Here is a 24,283-nt window from a genome sequence, read left to right on the forward strand (position 1 = left end):
ATGCTCAGAGAAAGCTATAATTCAAAAAGATACATATACTCCAATGTTCATAGCAGCACTATTTAAAATATCCAAGACATGAAAGCAACTTAAGTGCCCATCAACAGAGAAATGGATAAAGATGTAGAATTTTTAAATACATACACACACATATACACACAACGGAATATTAGCAACAGAAAGGACAAAAAATTACCATTTGTAGCAACATGAATGGACCTCAGTTCAGTTCAGTCGCTCAGTCGTGTCTGACTCTTTGCGACCCCATGAATTGCAGCACACCAGGCCTCCCTGTCCATCACCAACTCCCGAGTTCACTCAAACTCATGTCCATCAAGTTGGTGATGCCATCCAGCCATCTCATCCTCTGTCGTCCCCTTCTCCTCCTGCCCCCAATTCCTCCCAGCATCAGGATCTTTTCCAATGAATCAACTCTTCGCATGAAGTGGCCAAAGTATTGGACTTTCAGCTTTAGCATTCCTTCCAATGAACATCCAGGACTGATCTCCCTTAGAATGGACTGGTTGGATCTCCTTGCAATCCAAGGGACTCTCAAGAGTCTACTCCAACACCACAGTTCAAAAGCATCAATTCTTCAGTGCTCAGCTTTCTACACAGTCCAACTCTCACATCCATACATGACTACTGGAAAAACCATAGCCTTGACTAGACGGACCTTTGTTGGCCAAGTAATGTCTCTGCTTTTCAATATGCTGTCTCGGTTGGTCACAACTTTTCTTCCAAGGAATAAGCGTCTTTTAATTTCATGGCTGCAGTCACCATCTGCAGTGATTTTGGAGCCCCAAAAAATGAAGTCTGACACTGTTTCCACTGTTTCCCCATCTATTTCCCATGAAGTGATGGGACCGGATGCCATGATCTTAGTTTTCTGAATGTTGAGCTTTAGGCCAACTTTTTCACTCTCCTCTTTCACTTTCATCAAGAGGGTCTTTAGTTCCTCTTCACTTTCTGCCATAAGGGTGGTGTGATCTGCATATCTGAGGTTATTGATATTTCTCCTGGCAATCTTGATTCCAGCTTGTGCTTCTTCCAGCCCAGCGTTTCTCATGATGAACTCTGCATAGAAGTTAAATAAGCAGGGTGACAATATACAGCCTTGACGTACTCCTTTTCCTATTTGGAACCAGTCTGTTGTTCCATGTCTGGTTCTAACTTGCTTCCTGACCTGCATATAGGTTTCTCAAGAGGCAGGTCAGGTGGTCTGGTATTCTCATCTCTTTTAGAACTTTCCACAGTTTATTGTGATCCACACAGTCAAAGGCTTTGGCATAGTCAATAAAGCAGAAATAGATGTTTTTCTGGAACTCTCTTGGTTTTTCCATGATCTAGCAGATGTTGGCAATTTGATCTCTGGCTCCTCTGCCTTTTCTAAAACCAGCTTGAACATCTGGAAGTACATGGTTCACATATTGCTGAAGCCTGGCTTAGAGACTAGTGTGTGAGATGAGTGCAATTGTGTGGTAGTTTGAGCATTCTTTGGCATTGCCTTTATTTGGGATTGGAATGAAAACTGATCTTTTCCAGTCCTGTGGCCACTGCTGAATTTTCCAAATGAAAGGACCTAGAGAATGTCATGCTGAGTGAAGTAAGTCAGACACAGACAACTATCATATTTTATAACTTATAAGTGGAATCTAAAAAAAGGGGTACAAATGAACTTATTTACAAAATAGAAAAAGAGTCACAAATGTAGAAAATGATCTTGTGGTAACCTAGGTGGTGGGGGGAAGGGAAGAAATGATAAATTGGGAGACTGGGATTGAAATATACACACTACTATATTTAAAATAGATAACTAATAAAAACCTACTGTATAGCACAGGGACCTCAGTTCAATGCTCTGTAATGAACTATATGGGAAAAGAATCTAAAAAAGAGTAGAAATATGAAATAGTATAATGACTCACTTTGCTGTACAGCAGAAACTAACACAACACTGTAAATCAATTATACTTCAATAAAATTTATTTTTAATAAAAGAAAGAAAAAGAACAAGATAGAAAGCCCAGAGATAAACTCACACACCTATGGGTATTTTATTTTTGACAAAGGAAGCAAGAATATACAATGGGGCAAAGAGAGCCTCTTCAATAAGTGGTGCTGGGGAAACTGGCCAGCTGCATGTAAAAGAATGAAATCAGAGCACTTCCTATCACCTCACACAAAGATGAACTCAACATGGGTTAAAAACCCAAATGTAAGACCAGACACTGTAAAACCCTTAGAGGAAAACATAGGAAGAACACCTGATGACATAAATCACAGCAAGATCCTCTCTGACCCACCTCCTAGAGTAAGGGAAATAAAAACAGAAATAAACAAATGGGGCATAATTAAACTTAAAAGCTTTTGCACAGCAAAGGAAACTATAAGCAAGGTGAAAAGACAACCCTCAGAATGAGAGAAAATAAAAGCAAATGAAAAAACTGACAAAGGATTAATTTCCAAAATATACAAGCAGCTCATACAACTCAATACCAGAAAAACAAACAACCCAATCACAAAATTGGAAAAAGACCTAAACAGACATTTCTCCAAAGAAGACATACAGATGGCTAATAAACACATGAAAAGATGCTCAACATCGCTCATTATTAGAGAAATGCAAATCAAGACTACAATGAGATACCACCTCACACAGATCGGAGTGCCCATCATCAAAAAGTCTACAAACAGTAAATGCTGGAGAGGGTGTGGAGAAAAGGGAACCTTTTGCACTGTTGGTGGGGATGTAAATTGATACAGCCACTATGGAAGATGGTATAGAGATTCCTTTAAAAACTAGGAATAAAACCACCATCTGACGCAGCAATCCCAGTCCTAGGCATATACCCTGAGGAAATCAAAATTGAAAAAGACACATACATCCCAATGTTCACTGCAGCACTATTCACATAGCTAGAACATGGCAGCAACCTGGATGTCCATCAAAGGATGGGTGGATAAAGAAGCTGTGGTACATATGTAATGGACTATTACTCAGCCATAAACAGGAATGCATTTGAGTTCTAATGAAGTGGATGAACCCAGAGCCTATTATACAGAGTAAAGTCAGAAAGAGAAAAACAGATATCATATACTAATGCATATATATGGAATTTAGAAAGATTATACTGAAGAAATTATTTGCAGGGCAGAAATGGAAAAACAAATATAGAGAACAGACTTACGGACACAATGTGGGGGGAGAGGGTGGGATGTATGCAGAGAGTAACACGGAAACATACCATATGTAAAAAATACAGCCAATGGGAATTTGCTGTATGACTCAGGGAACTCAACTCCGGGCTCTGTACCAACCTAGAGGGGTGGGATGGGGAGGGAGGTGGGAGGAAGTGGAGATATGTGTACCTATGACTGATTCACGTTGATGTTTGGCAGAAACCAACACAATACTACAAAGCAATTATCCTTCAATTAAAAATTAAAAAAGAAAGAAAAAGATAGAGGGGGTTGGTTAGAGTAGGTACATGAGGGCCAAAGTAGGGCTTCTTCATATGGAAACTTACAGAAAAGACCTCTTCTAGGAGTGCTGGGTCGGGGTGGAGGGGGGATTGAAGACTCAGAATAGGAGGCAGTAACTGTCTTAAGGCTCCTGAGAAGGTTTGTAAGCGTGAGATCCAGGTCTCAGGGGGAGCTTTACCCTTTGTCAAGAGGAGAGATCCCCCCTCCACTATAATCGTAGGAGCAGGGAAGGGGAAAGAGTGATGAGCACAGGGAGGCGAGTCTAGGGCTCCAATTTCTCAGGGCCTTGGGTGAGAGTTGCACTAGCGGAGAGTGAGAGAGATGGGGGAAGATCAGAGGTTTAAGAAGAGAGAAATCATGAGCTCTGTAGAGAAGCAGACGCAGCTTTGTCGGGCGTGGGGACAGGACCGCAGACTAACAGCACCCGTGGGGCCAGCTGTGCCGTTTCCTCCAGCTGTGCTCAGGGTTCACATGTTGACGAGGGGAGGGAGGTGAACAGGTTCATCTGGGGTTGGAAATTTCCAAGTGGGGATGAAAGAAAACCAGAGGGCAAAATAACTTACTGGGGATGCGCTCAAGCGTTTAGTAGAAATGACAGGCTTTGGAACCTAAGATGAAGAGAGAAGCGGAGACAGAGGGGGCAGGTGGATAAAGAGCAGGGAGATAGAGAGGGTCACCTGACTCCTGGCTCCTGGGGTCACGGGGCTGGATCCCAGTGGCTCGGCCTCCTTGACATAAAATAATGTTCACACTTTGTCGTTCCCTCTCCAGGAATGTCGAGACAAACATTAGCACTAAGTGTAATGATCTTAAAATGTGCAGTGAATGCGTGATTGAAAACTGACTTCTGACATGACCACTAACCCCCCGGGGAACCCAAACACTGTCTCCTGACTTCTGGTGTATGTCAGGCACTCTTCAAGGTGACGGGAATCTGAGGATGAACCCATCAGATGTAGGATTTACCCTCAGCGGGCTTAGGATTTCACGGGGGAAGAGGGACACAGGCTTAGATTTCAAAGAATTGCTCAATTAAATCAAAGTGGGAAAGGCATGTGGAAACTTACCTGGATCCTCCGTATCAGAAGCCACATCAGCGGTGCACAGTTCCCTGACTTGTACTACTCCTGGTCAGAATGAACTGTTCCAAAAGATCACTTGGATTATTGTACGTAAGAAATATGCGTTGCCTAGTAACAATTAGGTACAACTTATTGAACATTATAGAAAATGGACGGAGGAAATGAAAATGTTCCTCCTGCCATGGACAGAGGAGCCTGGTAGGCTGCAGTCCATGGGGTCGCTAAGAGTCGGACACGATTGAGCGACTTCACTTTCACTTTTCACTTTCATGCATTGGAGGAGGAAATAGCAACCCACTCCAGTGTTCTTGCCTGGAGAATCCCAGGGACGGCGGGGCCTGGTGGGCTGCCATCTATGGGGTCGCACAGAGTTGGACACGACTGAAGCGACTTAGCAGCAGCAGCATTGAACATTTACCATTGGGCCAGGCAGCATTTGGATTTCGCAGGTGGCGCTAGTGGTAAAGAACCCACCTGCCAATGCTGGAAACACAAGAGACACAGATTCAATCCCTGGGTTGGGAAGATCTCCTGGAGGAGGGCATGGCAATCCACTTCAATATTCTAGCCTGGAGAATCCCCATGGACAAAGGAACCTGGTAGGCTACAGTCCATGGGATCACAAACAGTTGGACACCACTGAAGCGACTTAGCACGCAAGGCAGTATTTACAAAGGATAGTATTAGTTCCCCAGGGCTTCTCAAGTGGCGCTAGTGGTAAAGAATCCTCCTGCCAATGCAGGAGCCACAAGAGACGTGAGTTCAATCCCCAGGTCAGGAAGATCCCCTGGAGGAGGGCAAGGCAACCCACTCCAGTATTCTTGCCTAGAGAATCCCACGGACAGAGAAGCCTGGTGGGCTACGGTCATAGGGTCGCAAAGAGTTGGACACTACTGAGTGCACGCGCGCACACACACACGCACAATATTATTTCCACATTCCAGATGAGGAAACTGAGTTCTAGGGAAATTATTGATCAAAGATCACTTTGCAGGTTAGTGGGAAAGGTGGGATTCCAATTCAGCAGTGCCTCAGCCCGATCTGTTTTCATAACAAGCTCCCGCTTCTGGTCAGAAGATTAAATGAGGGCAAATGTGGTAGCCTGCAAACTTGGTTCCAGAAAGCCACCCAAATTGGTTAAAATGACCAGGCTTTCACAAAGCCGGAAAGAGCTCACTCCACAGGGAAAGAAAACACAGGTTGAATACCTCTCTATCCAAAGGCACCATGTCCCGGGAAAGATGTCAAGAGCTGATTAGATGAATCTCTGGTGTCAAATAAATCGTGATTGTGTTGTTGTTTGATACAGAGTTCTGACTCAATGTTTTTCACATTTTTCACATTTTTCCATAAAGTCCTTGGGGGCCCACATCTGTCTTTACTTTCTCATAAAGCTCTAACTGTGCTTTGAATAAATCCCATTTAATGTGAAATCAAACTTGGTTTTTTCAGCTCCAGGATAGTTCTCTTTGATTTAGATTCGTATTTACTTCACTTTGAGTCCTTAAAATGTTTTCAAACACATTTTGGCTAATATAACTTTGAAAATAGTCTTAGAAAACATGAAATATTCAAGGGCTAAATCACTGAGGTTTAGGATAGTTTGTTTAAGTCAAAGGCTAGCTGTTCAGAAAAATTTAAATCAGCTCAATTCTGGTTTTTTAAAAAAAGTGTGTAAGTTTGACTTTGGTAAATTAAGTCATTTAAAAGATATATGGTAGTAAATCTTGGCTTCCCAGGTGGTGCAGTGGTAAAGAAGCCACCTGCCAATGCAGGAGATGCAAGAGATGTAGGTTCGATTCCTGGGTTGGGAAAATCCCTTGAAGAAGGAAATGGCAACCCACTCCAGTATTCTTACCTGGGATATCCCATGGACAGAGGAGCCTGGCAGGCTACAGTCCATGGGGTCGCAAAGACTCAGACACAACTGAGTGATTGAACACATACATACACACAGTAAATCCTGCCAAATCTCGTCCAAGCAACACACATACACGTGTCAATTGTGGAAACGAAAACGAGAAAAACTATCTCATTCTCTCACCCTCCAATCCTTGTCTAACCCAATAATCTTTCAGGAAAAACTCTACATGGTCATACCACATGAAGCCAGAAGGGTATCTTCAGAATAAAATGTGAAAGACGACTTAGTCCAAGAGGTTAGACAGATGGAGAGATATTTCTTATACACATACATTATTTATTCTCCAAGGTATGTGTGTGAAAAAAAGGGATTGTCATTTAGTTATTCAATAGATAAAGCTAAATGCCAAGCACGCAGCTAAGTCTCCGTGAAAAACACAGATTAAAAAAAGGAGATACAAGTGTGAAGAGTATTGAAAAAAAAAGGGCCCATCAGGGGCCATGAGGATATAAACCCAGGGAGGCCTGACATGAACTTCCCAGAGGAAATCTGCCAGGTGAAGAGGGGCCATGAGTGGTCCAGCCCATGAAAGCAGCAAGTTTTAAGCCTCCAAGAGATTGGTGCATTTGACCACGTCACAGGAACTTGGACCAGTGAAAGCAAAGACACTAATCTAGAGACGGGGGTGCGGTGGGGGGATCAGGGAGGGTCTCAGAGTCCTGTGAGGATGTTGAACTTCCTCCCCAGTGGAGGCCCACTGAGTGTTAAGCAGGGGATTGTCACAATCAGACGTGCATTTTTTAAGCCTCACTCTAGGTGCAGTGAGGAGGATGGTGGAGGACCAGCCTGGGTGTGGTTACTGCAAGACTGGTGGTGATGAAGGGTAACGTGCCTGGGACTGGGGTAGTGACACCAGAGATGGCAAGAGGACAAATGTATGGCTCCTAAGAAAGTGGTGGTATTCCAAGCATCTCCTCTGACCACAACAGCATGGAACTAGAAATCAACCACAGGAAAGGAAATTAGAAAAAAATGATCACATGGAGACTAACCAACAAGCTACTACAAAACCAGTGGGTCAACGAGGAAATCAAAAAGGAAATTAAAAAAAATACCCTGAGACAAACAACAGTGAAGACACCACCCAAAATCTACGGATGCAATAAAAGGAGTTCTTAGAGGGAAGGTCATAGTGATACAGGTCTTCAGGGGAGAAATCTCCAACAACTTAACCTACCACTGGGAAGGGCTAGAAAAAGAAAGACAAGCAAAACCTAGAGTCAACAGAAGGAAAGAAATAATAAAGATCAGGGAGGAAATGAAGAAAACAGATTTAAAAACAGTAGAAACAAATCAGTTAAACCAAGAGCTGGTTCTTTGAGAGGCTGAACACAACTGACAACTCTGTGACCAGACTCACCAGGAAGAAAAGAGAGAGACCCAAAGAAGCAAAATGAAAATGGAGCACCGAAAAAACCATAAGAACATACTGTGAACAAATTTGACAACCTAGAAGAAATGAAAAAACTTTCTAGAAACATACAGCCCACCAAAATTAAACCAAGAAGAAATAGATAATTTGAACAGGTCAATCACTGGAAGTAAAATAGCATCTGTAATTTTTTTCTTTTTTTATAATTCCCTATAAACAAAAGCCCAGGGACAGATGGCTTCACAGGTGAATTCTACCAGGGATACAAAAAAGAACTTACCCTGATTCTTCTCAAACTCTTCTAAAAGACTGAAAAGGAGGGAACACCCCCAAAAACATTCTATGAAGCCACCACTATCACCCTGATAAAGATACCACCAAAACAGAAAATTATGGTCAATACCTTGATGAATATTGTTGCAAAAATTCTCAACAAAATATCAGCAAACCAAATTCCACAGCATATAAAAATATCATACACCATGACTATAAGGCAAGTGCAGAGACAAAGAGAATGAGCCGAGCGGTCAGGCAAGAAAAGGAAATTTCTTAGAGGGAAAATGAGAGGGTGACTGGCCCTTGAGAAGAACCAGTGTCCTCCCTTTCTGACGGGGTCTTTCTTATACCCCGCCAGTGAAAAATCTCTGAAGGGGTGGTTAAGTTTTAGCCTGTAGCTGAATCCTGCAATCACGTGGCTGGAGGTCTACAATCTGGTGGTCACATAGCCTTGAGAAGGTAGGTGCCAGGGGGAAAATAGAATGTTGTTTGGGCAGTTTGGTCAGTTCCAAGGATCACTGTGACTTTATTCAACATAACGAGCCATTTCAACTATGAGCCCCTACGTGGGTCCTATCAATGACCAAGTGGGATTCATCCCAAGTTCACAAGGATGGTTCAATACATGCAAATTAATCAATGTAATATACCTTGTTAACAAAAGAAAAGTAAAAAAAAAAACACACAATCATCTCAATAGATGCAGAAAAAGCCTGACAAAATTCAACATCCATTCATGATAAAAATTCTTACCAAAGTGGGTACAGAAGGGACATATCTCAACATAGTAACAGCCTTTTATGACACACTCACAACCAATATAATGCTCAGTGGTGAAAAGCTGAAAGCCTTCTGGCTAAAATCTGGAACAAGACAAGGATGACCATTCTCACCAGTTCTATTCAACACAGTATTGGAAGTCATAGCCACAGCAATCAGACCAAAAAAAGAAAAGAAATAAAAGGTATCCAAATTGGAAAGGAAAGAGGTAACATTGTCAGTATATTCAGATGACATGATACTAAGTATAGAAAATGCTAAGGACTCCACAAAAAAACTGCTAGATCTAATAAATGAATTCAGCAGAGCAGCAGGATACAAGATTACCATTCAGAATCCATTGCATTTCTTTACACTAACAAAGAAATATCAGAAAGGGAATGTAAAAAAAAAAAAAAAAGCCTTTAAAAATCATACCAGGACTTCCCTGATGTCCAGTGGTTAAAAAGCTGCCTGCCAATGCAGTAGACTTGGGTGTGCCCCCTCGTCTGGGAAGCTGCAACTCCCGAAACCCGCGTGCCTGGAGGCCGTGCTCTGCAACAAAAGAAGCCACGCACCGAGAAGCCAGCATATTGCAACCAGAGTAGCCCCCACCCGCCAAAGCCAGAGAAAGCCCGCATGCAGCAACGAAGACCCAGCACAGCCCCAAATAAATAATTTTCAAATAATCATACCAAAAAATAAAATAAAATATCTAAGAATAAATCTGACCAAAGAGGTGAATGACTTGTACAAGGAGAACTCTAAAACACTAGTAAAGGAAATTAAAGAGGATTCAAAGAGATGGAAAGATATCCCACGCTCTTGACTTGGAAGAATATTGTTAAAATGGCAATACTACCCAAATCAATCTATAGATTTAACGCAATCCCTACCAAATTACCCATGAAGTTTTTCACAGAGCTAGAACAAATAATCTCCAAATTTATATGGAACCATAAAAGACCCAGAATTGCCAAAGCAATCCTAAAAAAAAAAAAAGCAGGAGGCATAACTCTCCCAGACTTCAGACAATACTACAAAGTTAGAGTAATCAAAACAGTGCACTAACTCAAAAAGACACATGTACCCCAATGTTCATTCCAGCACTGTTTACAATAGCCAGGACATGGATGTCCCTCAAAAGATGAATGAATAAAGAAGATGTGGTACATACATACAATAGAATATTATTCTGCTATAAAAAGGAAAGAAATGGAGTCAGTTGGAGTGATATGGATAAATCTAGAGCCTGTCACACAGAGTGAAGTCAGCAGGAAAAAAACAAATATCATATACTAATGCATAGTTATGGAATCTAGAAAATGGTACTGGGTAAGCCATTTTCAGGGAAGTAACAGAGGTGCAGACACAGAGATCAGAGTTATGGACACCAGTGGAGGGGGAGGAGAGGGTGGGAAGACTTGAGAGAGTAGCACCAACATATGCACTAGTGTGTGTAAAAGAGAGAGCCAGCGAGAAGCTTCTGTATAGAGCAGGGAGCTCAGCCCGGGGCTGCGTGATGACCTAGACGGTGGGATGGGGGTGGGGGTGGGGGGTGGATGGGAGGGAGGCTCAAGAGGGAGGGGGTATACATATAGATATGGCTGATTCACATTTTACAGCAGGAACTAACACATTAATGTAAAGTAATTACATTCCAATTTAAAAAATGTTTTAAAATAAAAACCACCATATGATATTGATACAAAAACAGACATACGCATAAAAGAAATACAACAGAGAGCCCAGAAATAAATCCACACACCAAGTTGAATTAATCTTGACAAAGGAGGCAAGAATATAAAATTAGAGGGGGAAAAAACATCCAGTCTCTTCAGGTGGTACTGGGAATGTTGAACAGCTGCATGTACATCAATGAAGTTAGAACACACCATCACACCATGCACAGAAGTAAACTCAAAATGCCTTAAAGACTTAAACATAAGACAAGACACCATAACACTTCTGGGTGAGAGCACAGGCAAAACATTCTCTACATAAGTCACGCCAATGTTTACTCAGGTCAGTCTCCCAAAGCAACAGAAATGAAAACAAAAATAAACAAGATTTCATCAAACTTGCAAACTCTTCCATAGCAAAGAAAACCATTAAAAAATGAAAACACAACCTAAGGAATGGGAGAAAATATTTGCAAGTTATACAGCCGACAAAGGCTTAATCTCCAAAATATGCAAACAACTCATACAACTCAACAACAAAAAGCAAACAACCCAATCGAAGACTGGACAGATCTTAATAGACATTTCTCCAAGAAGACATACAGATGGCCAGGAGGCACATGAAATGATGCCCAACATCACTAATTATTAGAGAAATACCAATCAAAACCACAATGAGGTACCACCTCACACTGGTCAGAATGGCAATCATTAAAATGTCTACAAATAACATGTTGATATATGATAGAAAACCACAAAATTCTGTAAGGCAATTATCCTTCAGTTAAAAAAATAAAGTGGCAAAAAAAGTCTACAAATAACAAACACTGGGGTGGGTGTGGAGAAAAGGGAACCCTCCTACATTGTTGGTGAAAATTTATGTTCAAAAGCAGTTCATCTCTGGTCAAATTCCTCATAGCAATCTCCCCTTAATCGGTTTTTTATCACAATTACTTTAACAATAACATGAAGCATTGAATCCATTATTTTTTCCAATATGAATTCTTAAATGTCTACCTCTATACATCACAGTTTCAACTATCTGTCATATGGCTTCCTATAACAGTTCATTGTTTAACCAGTGTTGGTAGAATTTGCAATAATTTTAATGGGGTGAAGAAATAAAATCAGTGGCTTTTGCTCACTGAGCTTCTGTTTTTATAAACCACTAACACGAAATGGTAGATGTCAGACACAATGTGATATTAAACAAGAGTATGAAACCAAATCCCTAACCCCAAAACAAGTTGAAAAAATAAAAAGGCCAGCTTCCCTGGTGGTCCAGTAATTAAGAATCCACCTGCCAATGCAGGAGACACAGGTTCAATCCCTGGTCCAGGAGGATCCCACAGGCTGTGGGGCAACTAACTCCAAGCAACACAACTAGCGAAGACCAAGTGCCCCAGAACATATGCTCTGCGACAAGAGAAGCCGCTGCCATGGGAATCCTGAACACAGCTAGAGAGTAACCCTACGCGAGGCAACTAGAGAAATCCGCACACAGCAGTGAAGACCAACGCAGCCAAAAATAAATAAATAGATGTCTGTTTTAACTATTGCTACAACAAATTTAAAGCTTACCTGAGGCGGGTGTCCTTAAAGGTGTCGAGGTATGCAGGATAGCTCCATCCGATTTTATTTCCTTTACATCGAAGCTCCAGAGTTTGCCCTGCCACCAGGCTCAGGGTAGCAGCGGGTTTCTGGAAGCGACCTTTATCCATCATTTGCGTCATTATAGACGGTGTCTTTGGCGTTGGATCAGCAGAGTCCCTGTCCTTTATCTTAGGAATTTTGGGCTTCACTTTTTTGTTGGTAGGCTTGATCCTGTTCTCTCCTGGCTCCTTTGGTCGCTTGTTCTTGGGAGGATGTTGGCCAGTAACTGGTATAAATGTGAGGAGAGAACAAGTGGGCGTTGGTGGCCAACAGACCGAGAGTCTTCAACCCCCCAAACAGATCACTTTTAATACCTTTTTCCTCTTAAAGTTATTTTGGGGGAATAATCATTATTTTCTTGGTTCATCCTTTAGATTTAAATCAAATAGTAAAAACAGATTTCAGCTTCAAAGGTTTTGTTCAAATGCAGCAAAATATTTCACATATGAATGAACACTCACACTTCCCAACAAAACAGCCTTCCCCTGCAGCTCACACTCAGCCTCACTGCCTCCAAGGTGCTCCCCCAGAGGGCAGACCCACAGCCTCTCAAGGTCTGTTTCTGGTCCTTGGCATCTCAGTGCTGTCACTGTTCATTTTGAACCCACTCTTAAAACTCAGGAATATATTGTCTCCAGGGAGCGGAGACACAGACTGCACTCCAAGTGCACTCAGAAAATTTCAAACCATCACGAACTTTCTTCCAAATGAATTCATACAGTGGCGTCTGTGTGTGTTAGGATGGTATCCATGTAGGATACAAGGCTTAGTAAGAAATACATACTAACCCTGTGCTCTTTTAAAGCATACATTATATACATTATTAAAACTCAAAGGGAACTGCAGCCATGGTTTAGAACTTAGCCGACAAAAATATATTAGGGGGAGGAGTATTTTATCACCCACATTGTTGAGAACTGCTGGCAAATGGTGGTAAATAAGAACTGACCGCCTTTGAGTAATTTTTTTTTAACTTCTTATTTTGTATTGGTGTATAGGCGATTAACAATGTTGTGACAGTTTCAGGTGGACAGCAAAGGGACTCAGCCACAGATATCCATATCCACACATCTCCCCCAAACTCCCCTCCCATCCAGGCTGCCACGTAACATTAAGCAGAGTTCCCTGTGCTATACAGTAGGTATATCCACTTTAAATATAACAGTGTGTTTTGAGCCCGTCTTCTTACTGCTGTTTTCCCCTACTCTACAGACAATGCTGCCTGCCCTTGGAATGATGCTGGGTTCCAGAAATCTCACCTGTCCACCCAGCCCACCTGGCCATGGGCTGTGTCCACTCAGCAAGGAGGATGAGACTAGGCGATTTGTTTGCCCCACAGTCTGAATCAGCTCCAAGGTGACCTCGCTGTAAGTCCACAGAATTATAAAATGTCCAAACTTACAGGATCCTCAGAGATCATTTAAGGTTCTTACGTTACAAATTTTTCAAAAATAATAAAGGAGGCCTTAAAAGTTATACACATCACAGAAAGCTGATTAGTGGTAGAACATGGGAGTAAACTCAGGTCTCCTGACTCCCGTTTCACTACCTATAGATAAAGAGTCTGTAGATATTTTGAACAGACAACTACAGAAATCTTGGCTAATTGAGGGAATTATGGGGCATTTTTATAAAATGGGAAAATGTGATAAATCAGGAGAAAAAATGTTTGCCTTCTTTGATGTTCGTACTTCTTTATCTAATACTACCTTGGTGTACAAAGGGCTTGGGGGGTCAAGAGTACAGACAGTCCAATTGGGATCAAGAGGTGGAAAAGGCGAGGGTTGCAAGCTCTTACATCAGAGGGCCCGGCAGGTAACAAAACAGGTGAGGGGTGGGACCTGCTGAGACCACGTCCTCCTGAAGGGGTAGCTGCCAGGGAGCGAATCCAGGGTCACAGGCCGTGGTTTCTCAAAGGATGGCAGAAATGCAGGTGGCCTGACTTATAAATATCAGAAACTTGGTTCTTTAGACACTTCATATCTCTATCTGTGAGGTGGGGAGTCAGCTGGTGGTCTTCCTTGGAGGGATGGGGGGGACCAGGAGGGGCCAGGAGAGGGACCCTGTCTGGATGCGGGCTGCTTACGTGGGTGTGTGCAGTTGGTGAGCGCTGCATGGAGCCATGCACTTATGAAAGGGTTCACAGTGCTAGTTGCTCAGTCGTGTCCAACTCTTTGCAACCCCATGGACTGTAGCCCTCCAGGCTCCTCTGCCCATGGAATTCTCCAGGCAAGAATACTGGAGTGGGTTGCCATGCCCTCCTCCAGGGGATCTTCCTGACCCAGGCATCAAACCCGGGTCTCCTGCATTGCAGGATTCTTTACCATCTGAAACTCCGGGGATGATTTGTACCAAAAACTCAGCTGACATGTACTCAACTGTGCGATGATGAATGTGGCTTCTTCAGCATGCTGCCTTTTGTAACAGGAGCCCTTTGACCTCCACTCCTGGTTCAGCTCAGCCCAGACTCTGGAACTGACCCCACTGCAAGCTTGGGTCAACATCCCGCTCCTCGGCGCGCTGCCTTCCTTGGGCTCGGTTGCCGTGCTCTGAACCCACTGTCCCATCCAGGACTCCAGGTTCACTTGCAACCTCTCCTTACCCCAGATCTGAGGCTCTTCTTACTCCCCATCCTTCCTCCACTCTCGTTCCTCTGGATCATGGACCCTGCTGTGCTTTCTCCGTCTTTCCAGGGGACAGAGCTGTGCCCTTAAGCCTTCATCTCCAAGGCACACCCCAATACAAGCTGTTGAACCTGCTGTTTGTCAAGACTTCTCCAGACCCTACGCATATGTTTACCCTGGGATTCTCATGACGGATGGGGGTGGGCAGGGCCGCCCATGTACACATTTCCACAGCCTCCCAGAAGGAAAAGTGTAATTGTTGGGAACATATTAGACCTACAGAAATACACTAGTGCAGCAATAGCAATTGTGAAGCATAAGCCTCGGTGTTGCAATAGGTGAAAGTCACTGTCTTTTTCTTAAGGCAGAAAATAAAAGCTTACCATTATGCTGCCCAAGCCATCTGTGCCCTGCAGGCGTTGCCACACTATGCCTCTGAGAGTCAGGGACCTCTGTATTGATATCTGATTTGGGGTGTTTTCTTCATCATGTAACAGGAAGTCAAGGTATTAGAAATAACAATTGTGTGTAAATTCCAGAGAATTTAGGCAGCCCATGTAATCTGCCTGATTCTAAGCCTCTCAGATCCTTTGTGGTGATGTTATTCAGGAACATTTGATCAGTGTATTATCAGTATACCTTTAAATATGTGCTATCATCCCTGAAAAATCATTTGACCTCTTGACCAAAGAGCCCCATCCATCTATCCAGCTGTCTGACTGTGGAATCGGTCCATGATTGGACAGTGATGATTCTAAGGTCAAGGAGACTAGTGGCCCCATGGAGAAGCCCTAGGACTGAGTGACTCCCCAATTCCAAGTCTAGCTTTTTTAAAGAATATGACTCTTCAGGATGACTATGTAAATATTTTCTAAAGGCCTAAAAAATATAAGAATTTACATTGTAGACATGAGACCGGCTGGGACCCGGGGCCCTCAGCGGCCGCGAGGCAATGCTTGCATCTGACACACCTCCCCTCCAGCAACCAAACGCAAAGAAACTGTACAGGACTAAAAATAACCGTGTGCGTGGGCAGCTGGGACAAGTTCTGGACAAAAGATACAAAGGGAGCAAAAAAGCCACTTCTGAAGAACCTGGAGCCAAAGCAGGGCAGTGCGCATGCCCCCTGCACATACCACCACCTAAGGGGTGGGCAAAACACCTAAGCTACCCCTCCAGCCCAACTCCTGGATGCACCCCTACGCTCACCCTGTACAAGGAACGCACTCACCCATCCACCTCCACAGGCAGCGAGTGAGCAAGGGAACCTGCTGCTGTTCTCACTTCCCGCTGCTGCAGCCTTGCCTGAATTTTTTGTCTGGTCTCTAGTCCGTTTCTATCAACGGGGGAAGACCAAGAACCCTGGTTGGTAACAGACTTCGAGACACTCAACACGGGGTACTTGTCCCGATCTGGGAGGGGCTCTGGGCACCTCCGGGACCACTGAACATAGCTTCTCTGTCTTCCTCCCTAAGACCTCACCCCTGAACTCCCGTCGCCCCCTCCATCGTACAAGCTTCTAGTTTGTGTCTTTAAGTTTTGTGATTGGCGTCTTTGTTTGTGAAGTTAATTCCAACTTCTCCTGGAATTCTCTGCTGACATTGTATTTCGAGGCTGAAGTTCTCCACTGTGCCCACAAACAGCCCACACTGCTGGAGACTCCAGCCTTAGGTGACTTGGTGGCATTTTTAAAGAACAAAAAGAAAAGACAGGAGCTTGCAATGTCCCTTCCTCTGCATTTGCAACTATTCCTGCCTGAGCTCTCAGGAACTATCTGATTCATCTGTGGTCTCCCAGACTAAGGGGAAAAAGGCGGGGTGGGGGGGGGGCGCATTTTCAATTCAAGCAAGAAAACAATGAGATCTCTGGTTCTGTCTTTATGTAAAAATTAACTTGCAAATGAGCTGCATTTAATTGGCATCAAGGAAACTAAGCACTTAAATACCTTCTCAGAAACACAGAAGAGGCTCACCAGAAAATTTTGGGTTCATGTGATCTGGAAAATATTCAATATTTAATTAATATCTGGTATTAAAGCTAGCTTAAGCTTATGGATTTCATTAATACACTCTAATGACTTTAGAGTGATCGACATTAAGTATAGTACTTTTATTGTACCTAGGGCTACTGAAAGTCAGTAAGTGCATATTGCTTTTGTTATGAAATCTGTCAACAGGGAAGTCAACCTGATACGATTAAATTTTTAAGTAAGTGTAACTGGGATAAGAACTCTAGTAAACTCTATAGCAATAAGTATATTTTGGAAATATCCATCTAAAACAGTCTCTCCAAATTTTGGTAAGTTGAAACCAACTTAAGTTAAATGATACGAATTCATTGAATACCCAGGCCATTTGAACTAAGATAAAATATTAGGGACATTATTGCTGAACAGGTCTAAATTTTCCCCCTTCTGTCTTGTTATTAGAGAGAAACCAAAGACGTTTGGTGCCACCTCGAGGTGTCCTTTACTAACCTCAGTTCAGTTCAGTCGCTCAGTTGTGTCCGACTCTTTGCGACCCCATGAATTGCAGCACACCAGGCCTCCCTGTCCATCACCAACTCCCAGAGTTCACTCAGACTCACGTCCATCGAGTCAGTGATGCCATCCAGCCATCTCATCCTCTGTCGTCCCCTTCTCCTCCTGCCCCCAATCCCTCCCAGCATCAGAGTCTTTTCCAATGAGTCAACTCTTTGCATGAGGTGGCCAAAGTACTGGAGTTTCAGCTTTAGCATCATTCCCTCCAAAGAAATCCCAGGGCTGATCTCCTTCAGAATGGACTGATTGGATCTCCTTGCAGTCTAAGGGACTCTCAAGAGTCTTCTTCAACACCACAGTTCAAAAGCATCAATTCTTCAGTGCTCAGCCTTCTTCACAGTCCAACTCTCACATCCATACATGACCACTGGAAAAACCATAGCCTTGACTAGACAGACCTTTGTTGGCCAAGTAATGTCTCTGCTTTTGAATATGCTATCTAGGTTGGTCATAACTTTCCTTCCAAGGAGTAAGCGTCTTTTAATTTCATGGCTGCAGTCACCATCTGCAGTGATTTTGGAGCCCAAAAAAATAAAGTCTGACACTGTTTCCACTGTTTCCCCATCTATTTCCCATGAAGTGATGGAACCCATAGAATGCTAATGTAGCAGACAGTTCATGGTTGCTTAAGGAAAATAGGATGTATATTCTCAGAACAGAAAGTATGAGGAATAGAAATGTATTTTGTTGAAAGAAAAAAGGATGATTTTTTGGCTATTTCTGAATGGGGAGGGCTTCCCCGATAGCTCAGTTGTTAAAGAATCCACCTACAGTGCAGGAGACCCTGGTTCGATTCCTGGGTCAGGAAGATCTGCTGGAGAAGGGATAGGCTACCCACTCCAGTATTCTTGGCCTTCCCTTGTGACTCAGCTGGTAAAGAATCTGCCTGCAATGTGGAAGACCTGGAGACCTGGGTTCAATCCCTGGGTTGGGAAGATCCCCTGGAGAAGGGGAAAGGCTACCCACTCCAGTATTCTGGCCTAGAGAATTCCATGGACTATACAGTCCATGGGGTCACAAAGAGTCGGACACGACTGAGCGACTTTCACTTTTCACTTTTCTGAATGGGGAAAGAATAAGAAACAAAGTATGACTACAGAAATGGCAGGAGGTTTGCAGAAGAGGAACACTGAGAAAAGAATTTTGTATGTGGTCAGAGTCTCCTAAGGTTGGATTAAGTTTAATCAGGTAAACGGATTTTTCTAATAGTAGGCTTATGCAGGACTGAATTTGGCTTCTCTTTCTCATAAGAGAACAATGTTTTCCTGGCGTACTCCTTTTGATATCAGACTGTGTGAGTTTCTATGCCATTAAGTGATCGGTATCTACTTTAAAAAAAATTTTTCCCCCATCTTAGCTCACAGAATAAGCATTGCTTCACAGATACCTATGATCCTATCTGATTGGGTGCTTTAAAACTTTTAAAAATTTCTGACAGACTAACCCAAGGTCAAATACAAAGTTCTTTTGACCTCCAGCTAACTTTGGGGTGCTTCAAAGGGCTCCTGGAACTTCCCAAATAGAGATCCTAAACTAATCAGGTTATTCTGTGAGGAGAGGTTTGCCAGGTTCTCAGAGAACACAAGCTGAGGGATGAAGCTGCCAGTCTGAGGTTGGCATTCACTCTCACCTGGCAGCCTGCTGCTGCTTAGTCACTCAGTCGTGTCCGACCCTATGTGACCCCACAGCCCCGCCAGGCCCCTCTATCCATGGGTTTCTCCAGGCAAGAATACTGGAGTGGGTTTTCTTGCCCTCCTCCAGGGGATCTTCCTGACCCAGGGATTGAATGCACATCTCCTGCTTGGCAGGTGGATTCTTTACCACTGAGCCCCACCTGGGAAGCCCCCACCTGGCAGGACATCATGGTTATTCTGGCCCACTGTTGTACCTCGGATAAAAAAGAGCATATACTGAGAAAGGCCAGGGAACACACAGTTGGCCTCCTGGCCCCCAGTTCACACTGGTCACCAAATCCACCAGGCGGGTGGCGATGCCATCCCAGAGCACAACTCACACCGGGACTATGCAGATCATGCAGGCCGTAGCTAGGATGAGACATGATATTACTTGTCTATCAGAAGGAATGAAAAGGAGTATGGTAAAACCTGTAGATTATGGTAAGGTCCAAGAGGTTGCACAAGAAAAAACGAAAACCCAGCAGTCTTCCTGAGCCAGGCGACAAAGGCATTCAGGAAGGACACCCACACAGACCCTGAGTCCACAGAGGGGAGGAAACCACTGGCCATGCGTTTTATCACCCAACTTATGCCTGATACCTGGAGGGAATTACAAAAGCTTGAGACTGGGCCCCAAGCCCCGCTGTCAACCTTGGCAGAGGAGGCCTTCAAGGTCTGCACCAGCTGAGACTTAAGGGAGGAAGGAGGCCAGGAAGGGCAAGAGGCTAAGAAAGGAAACTCAGCTTCTGGCCTCTCTGATTCACCCACCACCTCCAGGAGACCCTGGAGGGCCGAGAAGGCTGGAGAGACCACCAAGAAGCTGCCTGGGCCCAAACCAGGGCACCTTTTGTCAGCAGGAGGGGCCCTGGAGGGGGGAAGGTCCTGAGCACCCCCAGAGGGTGCCGGAGGAGCCACCCCTACCGGCCCAGCTCCAATCTCTTGGATGAGAACTCCCCGCACACTAACCAACGGGGCTGGAGCGCCTGTGGGCTCCAGATCCCACTCCATCCATCTTCATCACTCCAGCCTAGCCTCGGGTGTTGGCAGGTAGGAGAACTGAATTTCCTGCAGACACTTCTCTGTTCTGACTTGGCTGGCCGGCTTCCTCTCCAACCATGACAGGATCTGATGGATGGCCTAAGGCAAGGTGTCTACTCTTGCCTGCAGGATCAGGTCTATTATTAGTAGTTACAGTTAAGTCCACACAAAGTCGTATCTGACTCTTTGAGACCCCATGGACTGTAGCCCACCAGGTTCCTCTGTCTGGGGAATTCTCCAGGCAAGGACACTGGAGTGAGTTGCCATTCCCTTCTCCAGGGCATCTTCCTGATCTGGGGATCAAACCCAGGAATCCTACTTTGGAGGCGGGTTCTTTACCATCTGAGCCACCAGGGAAGCCCTTTCACACACAGGCAAAAGAGCCACAGTGGACTGCTAAAATCTTTAAAATCATTTTCCAGCTCCTTTAATGCAAGATATAAAGAAGTTTCCTATCCTTTATCTCTTTTCTGTTGAAAGAAATCTAATAGAGTTTTCCATCAAAAACTATTATTCTGTCTTAGGATGATTGTTCAAGCTGGTGGCCTCCCCATTTAGTGTAAAAGTGATTTGTTTAGACAAAAAATGAAGTTAAGGTGGCTATGAGCTCAGATATCAGATATACAGTTGTTTACCCAGCTGTGTTAAAGCATATTTTAAACTGTTCCGCATAGTATGACAGGTTATAGACTGCTCTGGTTACCATTTCTTGAATAAATTTCTAAGTCCTTTTTATGAGGCACTGTTACAATAACTGCTGGATTACACAAGGAGAATAACAGTCCTATAGAACAAAGGAGCAGACTGAAGAGTTTTAAAACCCCACATAAGAAGTATATCCCTTACTTTACCAGTCAGTAGCTGAGAAAGGTTCAGGTCCTATGTAACCATCTGTGAGCTTCTCTGTAATCTAGACACGTGGGCAGTACAAGAAAGGAGGGTTAGTCCTGTTACGGTATAGTGTTCAACCTAAACTCCAGGACAGCATGATTATTAGTACTCCTTCTTATATATGGCAGAATTCCCTGTCCTCCTCCTTGGGAGAGATCTGCTGAATAAGTTAGGAGCCAGTATGTTTTTTAGGACAGGGTGAAGTCTGAGGATGTCAAGAATCCGAGCAGAGAATGTATCTATCAGTAGCCCTAGAAGACCCACCTGTTGGGCATCAAAATATTGATGGCAAGACATGAGAGAACAGATGGATCCTGCAGTTTGGGATACCTCAGTACCAGGAAGGGCAAAATGTGATCCCCCCACTAATAATATAAGGTTAAGGCCTTGGGAAAATACCTCTGGAAGCAACTATATCCCTTAAAGCCTGAGGGGCCCTGAGGGGAATCCAACTGCTGCTCAGCAGATTCCTAAAACACAAGCTCATCAGCCGCTGCCAATCCCCTGCAACACCTCGACCCTCCCTGTTCACAAGCCTAACGGGGAGTGTCGGTTTGTTCAAGATGTACGAGCAGTGAGTGAAGCCGTCATTCCTATTCACCCACTGGTGCCAAAATTGCACACCTTCCTCCCCAAGGTCCAGGAAGTGCCCAGTATTTCTAGTCTGGACTTCAAAGCTGCATTTAAAATAAAAAAAATTCTCTTTATCTAGACTCTCAATATCATTGTGCCTTTGAATGGAGAGACCCTGACACCCTAGAGGTCAAAGGACGCACTGGTTAACTGGAGGAGGGTTAACAAGATACCAGGCCCCTCCAACAGATGCCTCCAATATTACCTTAAAGGTGTGAAAGTGAAAGTCGCTCAGTTGTGTCTGATTCTTTGCAACCCCATGGACTATACAGCCCATGGAATTCTCCAGGCCAGAATACTGGAGTGGGTAGCCTTTCCCCTTCTCTAAGGGATCTTCCCAACCCAGGGATTGAACCCAGGTCTCCCACATTGCAGGTGGATTATTTACCATCTGAGCCACAAGAGAAGTCCAAGAATACTGGAGTGGATAGCCTATCCCTTCTCTAGGGGATCTTCCCAACCCAGGAATCAAACTGGGGTCTCTGGCAATGCAGGTAGATTCTTTACCAACTGAGCTATCAGGGAAGCCCACCTTAAAGATATGTGAAACCCTAAACCCAGAAACTCCCAGTGGAGAGTAGAGACTTAGCACATCAGTGTATAGAGACCATAGGACAAACTTACTCCAGTAGGTCTGATCTTCTAGATGAAAGTCCTCACAGCCCTGAGGTCAGATGGTTTACTGATGGCAGCAGTTTTGTAGAAATAGGAACCCAAAAGGCCACGTATGCCACAGTTAATCTAGATGAATAGAATAGGAGCCAAGGCCCTGCCACCCCACACATCAGCTCAGAAGGCTGAACTAATTGCATTAATGAGAGCTTTACTAGGGAAGGATAAAAAATTAAATATGTTTACTGACTCCAAATACGGGTTCCACGTGCTACATGCTCACGCTGCCATTTGGAAAGAAAGAGAAAAGTTAATTGCTAAAAATTTCCCCATAAAAGGCTTCCCTGGTGGCTCAGATGGTAAAGAATCTATCTGCAATGTGAGAGACTTCGGTTTGGTCCCTGGGATTGGAAGGTTTCTTGGAGAAGGGAATGGCTACCACTCCAGAATTTTTACCTGGAGAATCCCAAGGACAGAGGAGCCTGGTGGGCTGTAGTCCATGGGGTCGCAAAGAGTTGGACATGACTTTGACTAAGACACACACACACACAGAGCTTCCAACCCAGGGAACAGTAACCCACTGTGGGGACCATCAGAGGGAGGGATCTTTGGGGGGCAATGGTAAAGCAGAGCTGTTCAACTGCAAAACAGGCCACTCACCTACAGGAACTTGAACAAGTTTTGGCTCTAATGATTAGCCCCCTGAACTCCCTAGACTCCCCCAGTATCTCCCACAGGAGCAGGAACACGTTGAGAAATGGGGCTATGAGAAGGGACGTGCAGGCTGTATAAAAAGGAGGATAAGGTTCTAATCTCCGAGGCCCAACAACAGAAACTCACCAAGAGCTTGCCTGATGCCACCCCCACGGGAGGGATGCACTACAGCCCTTGATGGAAAAGACTTTTTCAGGGAAAAAGCTGAAAAGAACACTATAACAAGTAAAACTTGCCTGTGATTCATGTGCCACCAAGAACCCACATACCCATCCAATCCCTGCTTCGTCACTCAGGCCAATCCAACACCAAGGGACATTTCCCGGGAGAAGACTGGCAGTTAGAGTTCACCCAAATGATGATGATGATTTGGATATAAGTACTTTCAGGGTGTTCACTGATAATGTCACAGGATGGGCTGAAGCCTTCCCCATCAGATCTGAATAGGGTATGGAAGTCTGTAGGTTTCTTCTAAAAGAAATAATTCCTCAGTTTGGACTTCCAGAGTCCCTCCAGAGTGATAACGGACCTTCTTTTAGAGCCCAAATCACAGAGGGCCTCACAACAGCCCTGGGGACAGACTACAAGCTACATATCTCTTGGCACCCCCAGTCTTCAGGGAAGGTAGGGGGAAGGAACCCTACTTTAAAGAAATCCTTAGCAAAGCTCTGCCAAGAAGCTCATGAACCCTGGACCAACTTGCTTCCTCTTGCATTCCTCATGGTCTGCGTAGCACCCAGGAATGGTCTGAGATTTTAGCCCATTTGAAATCATCTCCGGGAAGCCCTTTCTTACTGCAGACATTCTACTGGGTGGAGGCCTGAACCAGGCCCTGAGATAGACTATTAATCGAGGACAAGTTCAGAAGGCGATCCAGGACTACATCCACAAGACACTGCCAGTTCCCACGAAAACTAGAGAGGAAAGAGCAGTCCTCAGAAATTAACCTCGGGGCTACGTTGTTCTCAAAACCTGGAAAGATGGGTCCCCTGAAGATCAACTACTGTCAGAATGGAAGGGTCCCTATAAAGTAATTGTAGCCACTCCACTGCTGTCAAACTGCAAGGGATATCGAGTTGGGTACACTCATCCGGGCTAAAGGTTTTACCTTCAGAAACCCCACAGGTCACAACAGAAGAGCAATACACCTGTGAACCAGTGGGAGATCTGAGACACCTACGCAGAAGACAGGCACCGTCAACAGATGAGTAAATGAGGCCATGGGTGGGCTCCTATGAGAAGCCTTAATGGGACTTGGGACCTCTTGTTTCCTTAGCCGATGTGGTTCTTGACAATCATCTGGGCCTCAAGTAACTTCTGGC

General features: G+C 44.2%; 1 protein-coding gene across 1 annotated transcript in view; it reads right to left on the bottom strand.

The window, feature by feature from the left end:
* The window catches only part of PDGFRL (platelet derived growth factor receptor like), a 74,625-nt gene that overhangs the window by 41,753 nt on the left and 8,589 nt on the right, over nucleotides 1-24,283 (bottom strand). The window contains exon 2 of the mRNA XM_086380655.1: nucleotides 12,163-12,460. Coding sequence (XP_086236781.1) covers nucleotides 12,163-12,460 — 298 coding nt within the window. The remainder of the gene's footprint in view (nucleotides 1-12,162; nucleotides 12,461-24,283) is intronic.

The sequence above is a fragment of the Bos grunniens genome, chromosome 27, assembly GCF_055505025.1.
Source record: "Bos grunniens cultivar Pamir isolate PY7600 chromosome 27, Bosgru_T2T1.0, whole genome shotgun sequence".
NCBI classification, from domain to species: Eukaryota; Metazoa; Chordata; class Mammalia; order Artiodactyla; family Bovidae; genus Bos; species Bos grunniens.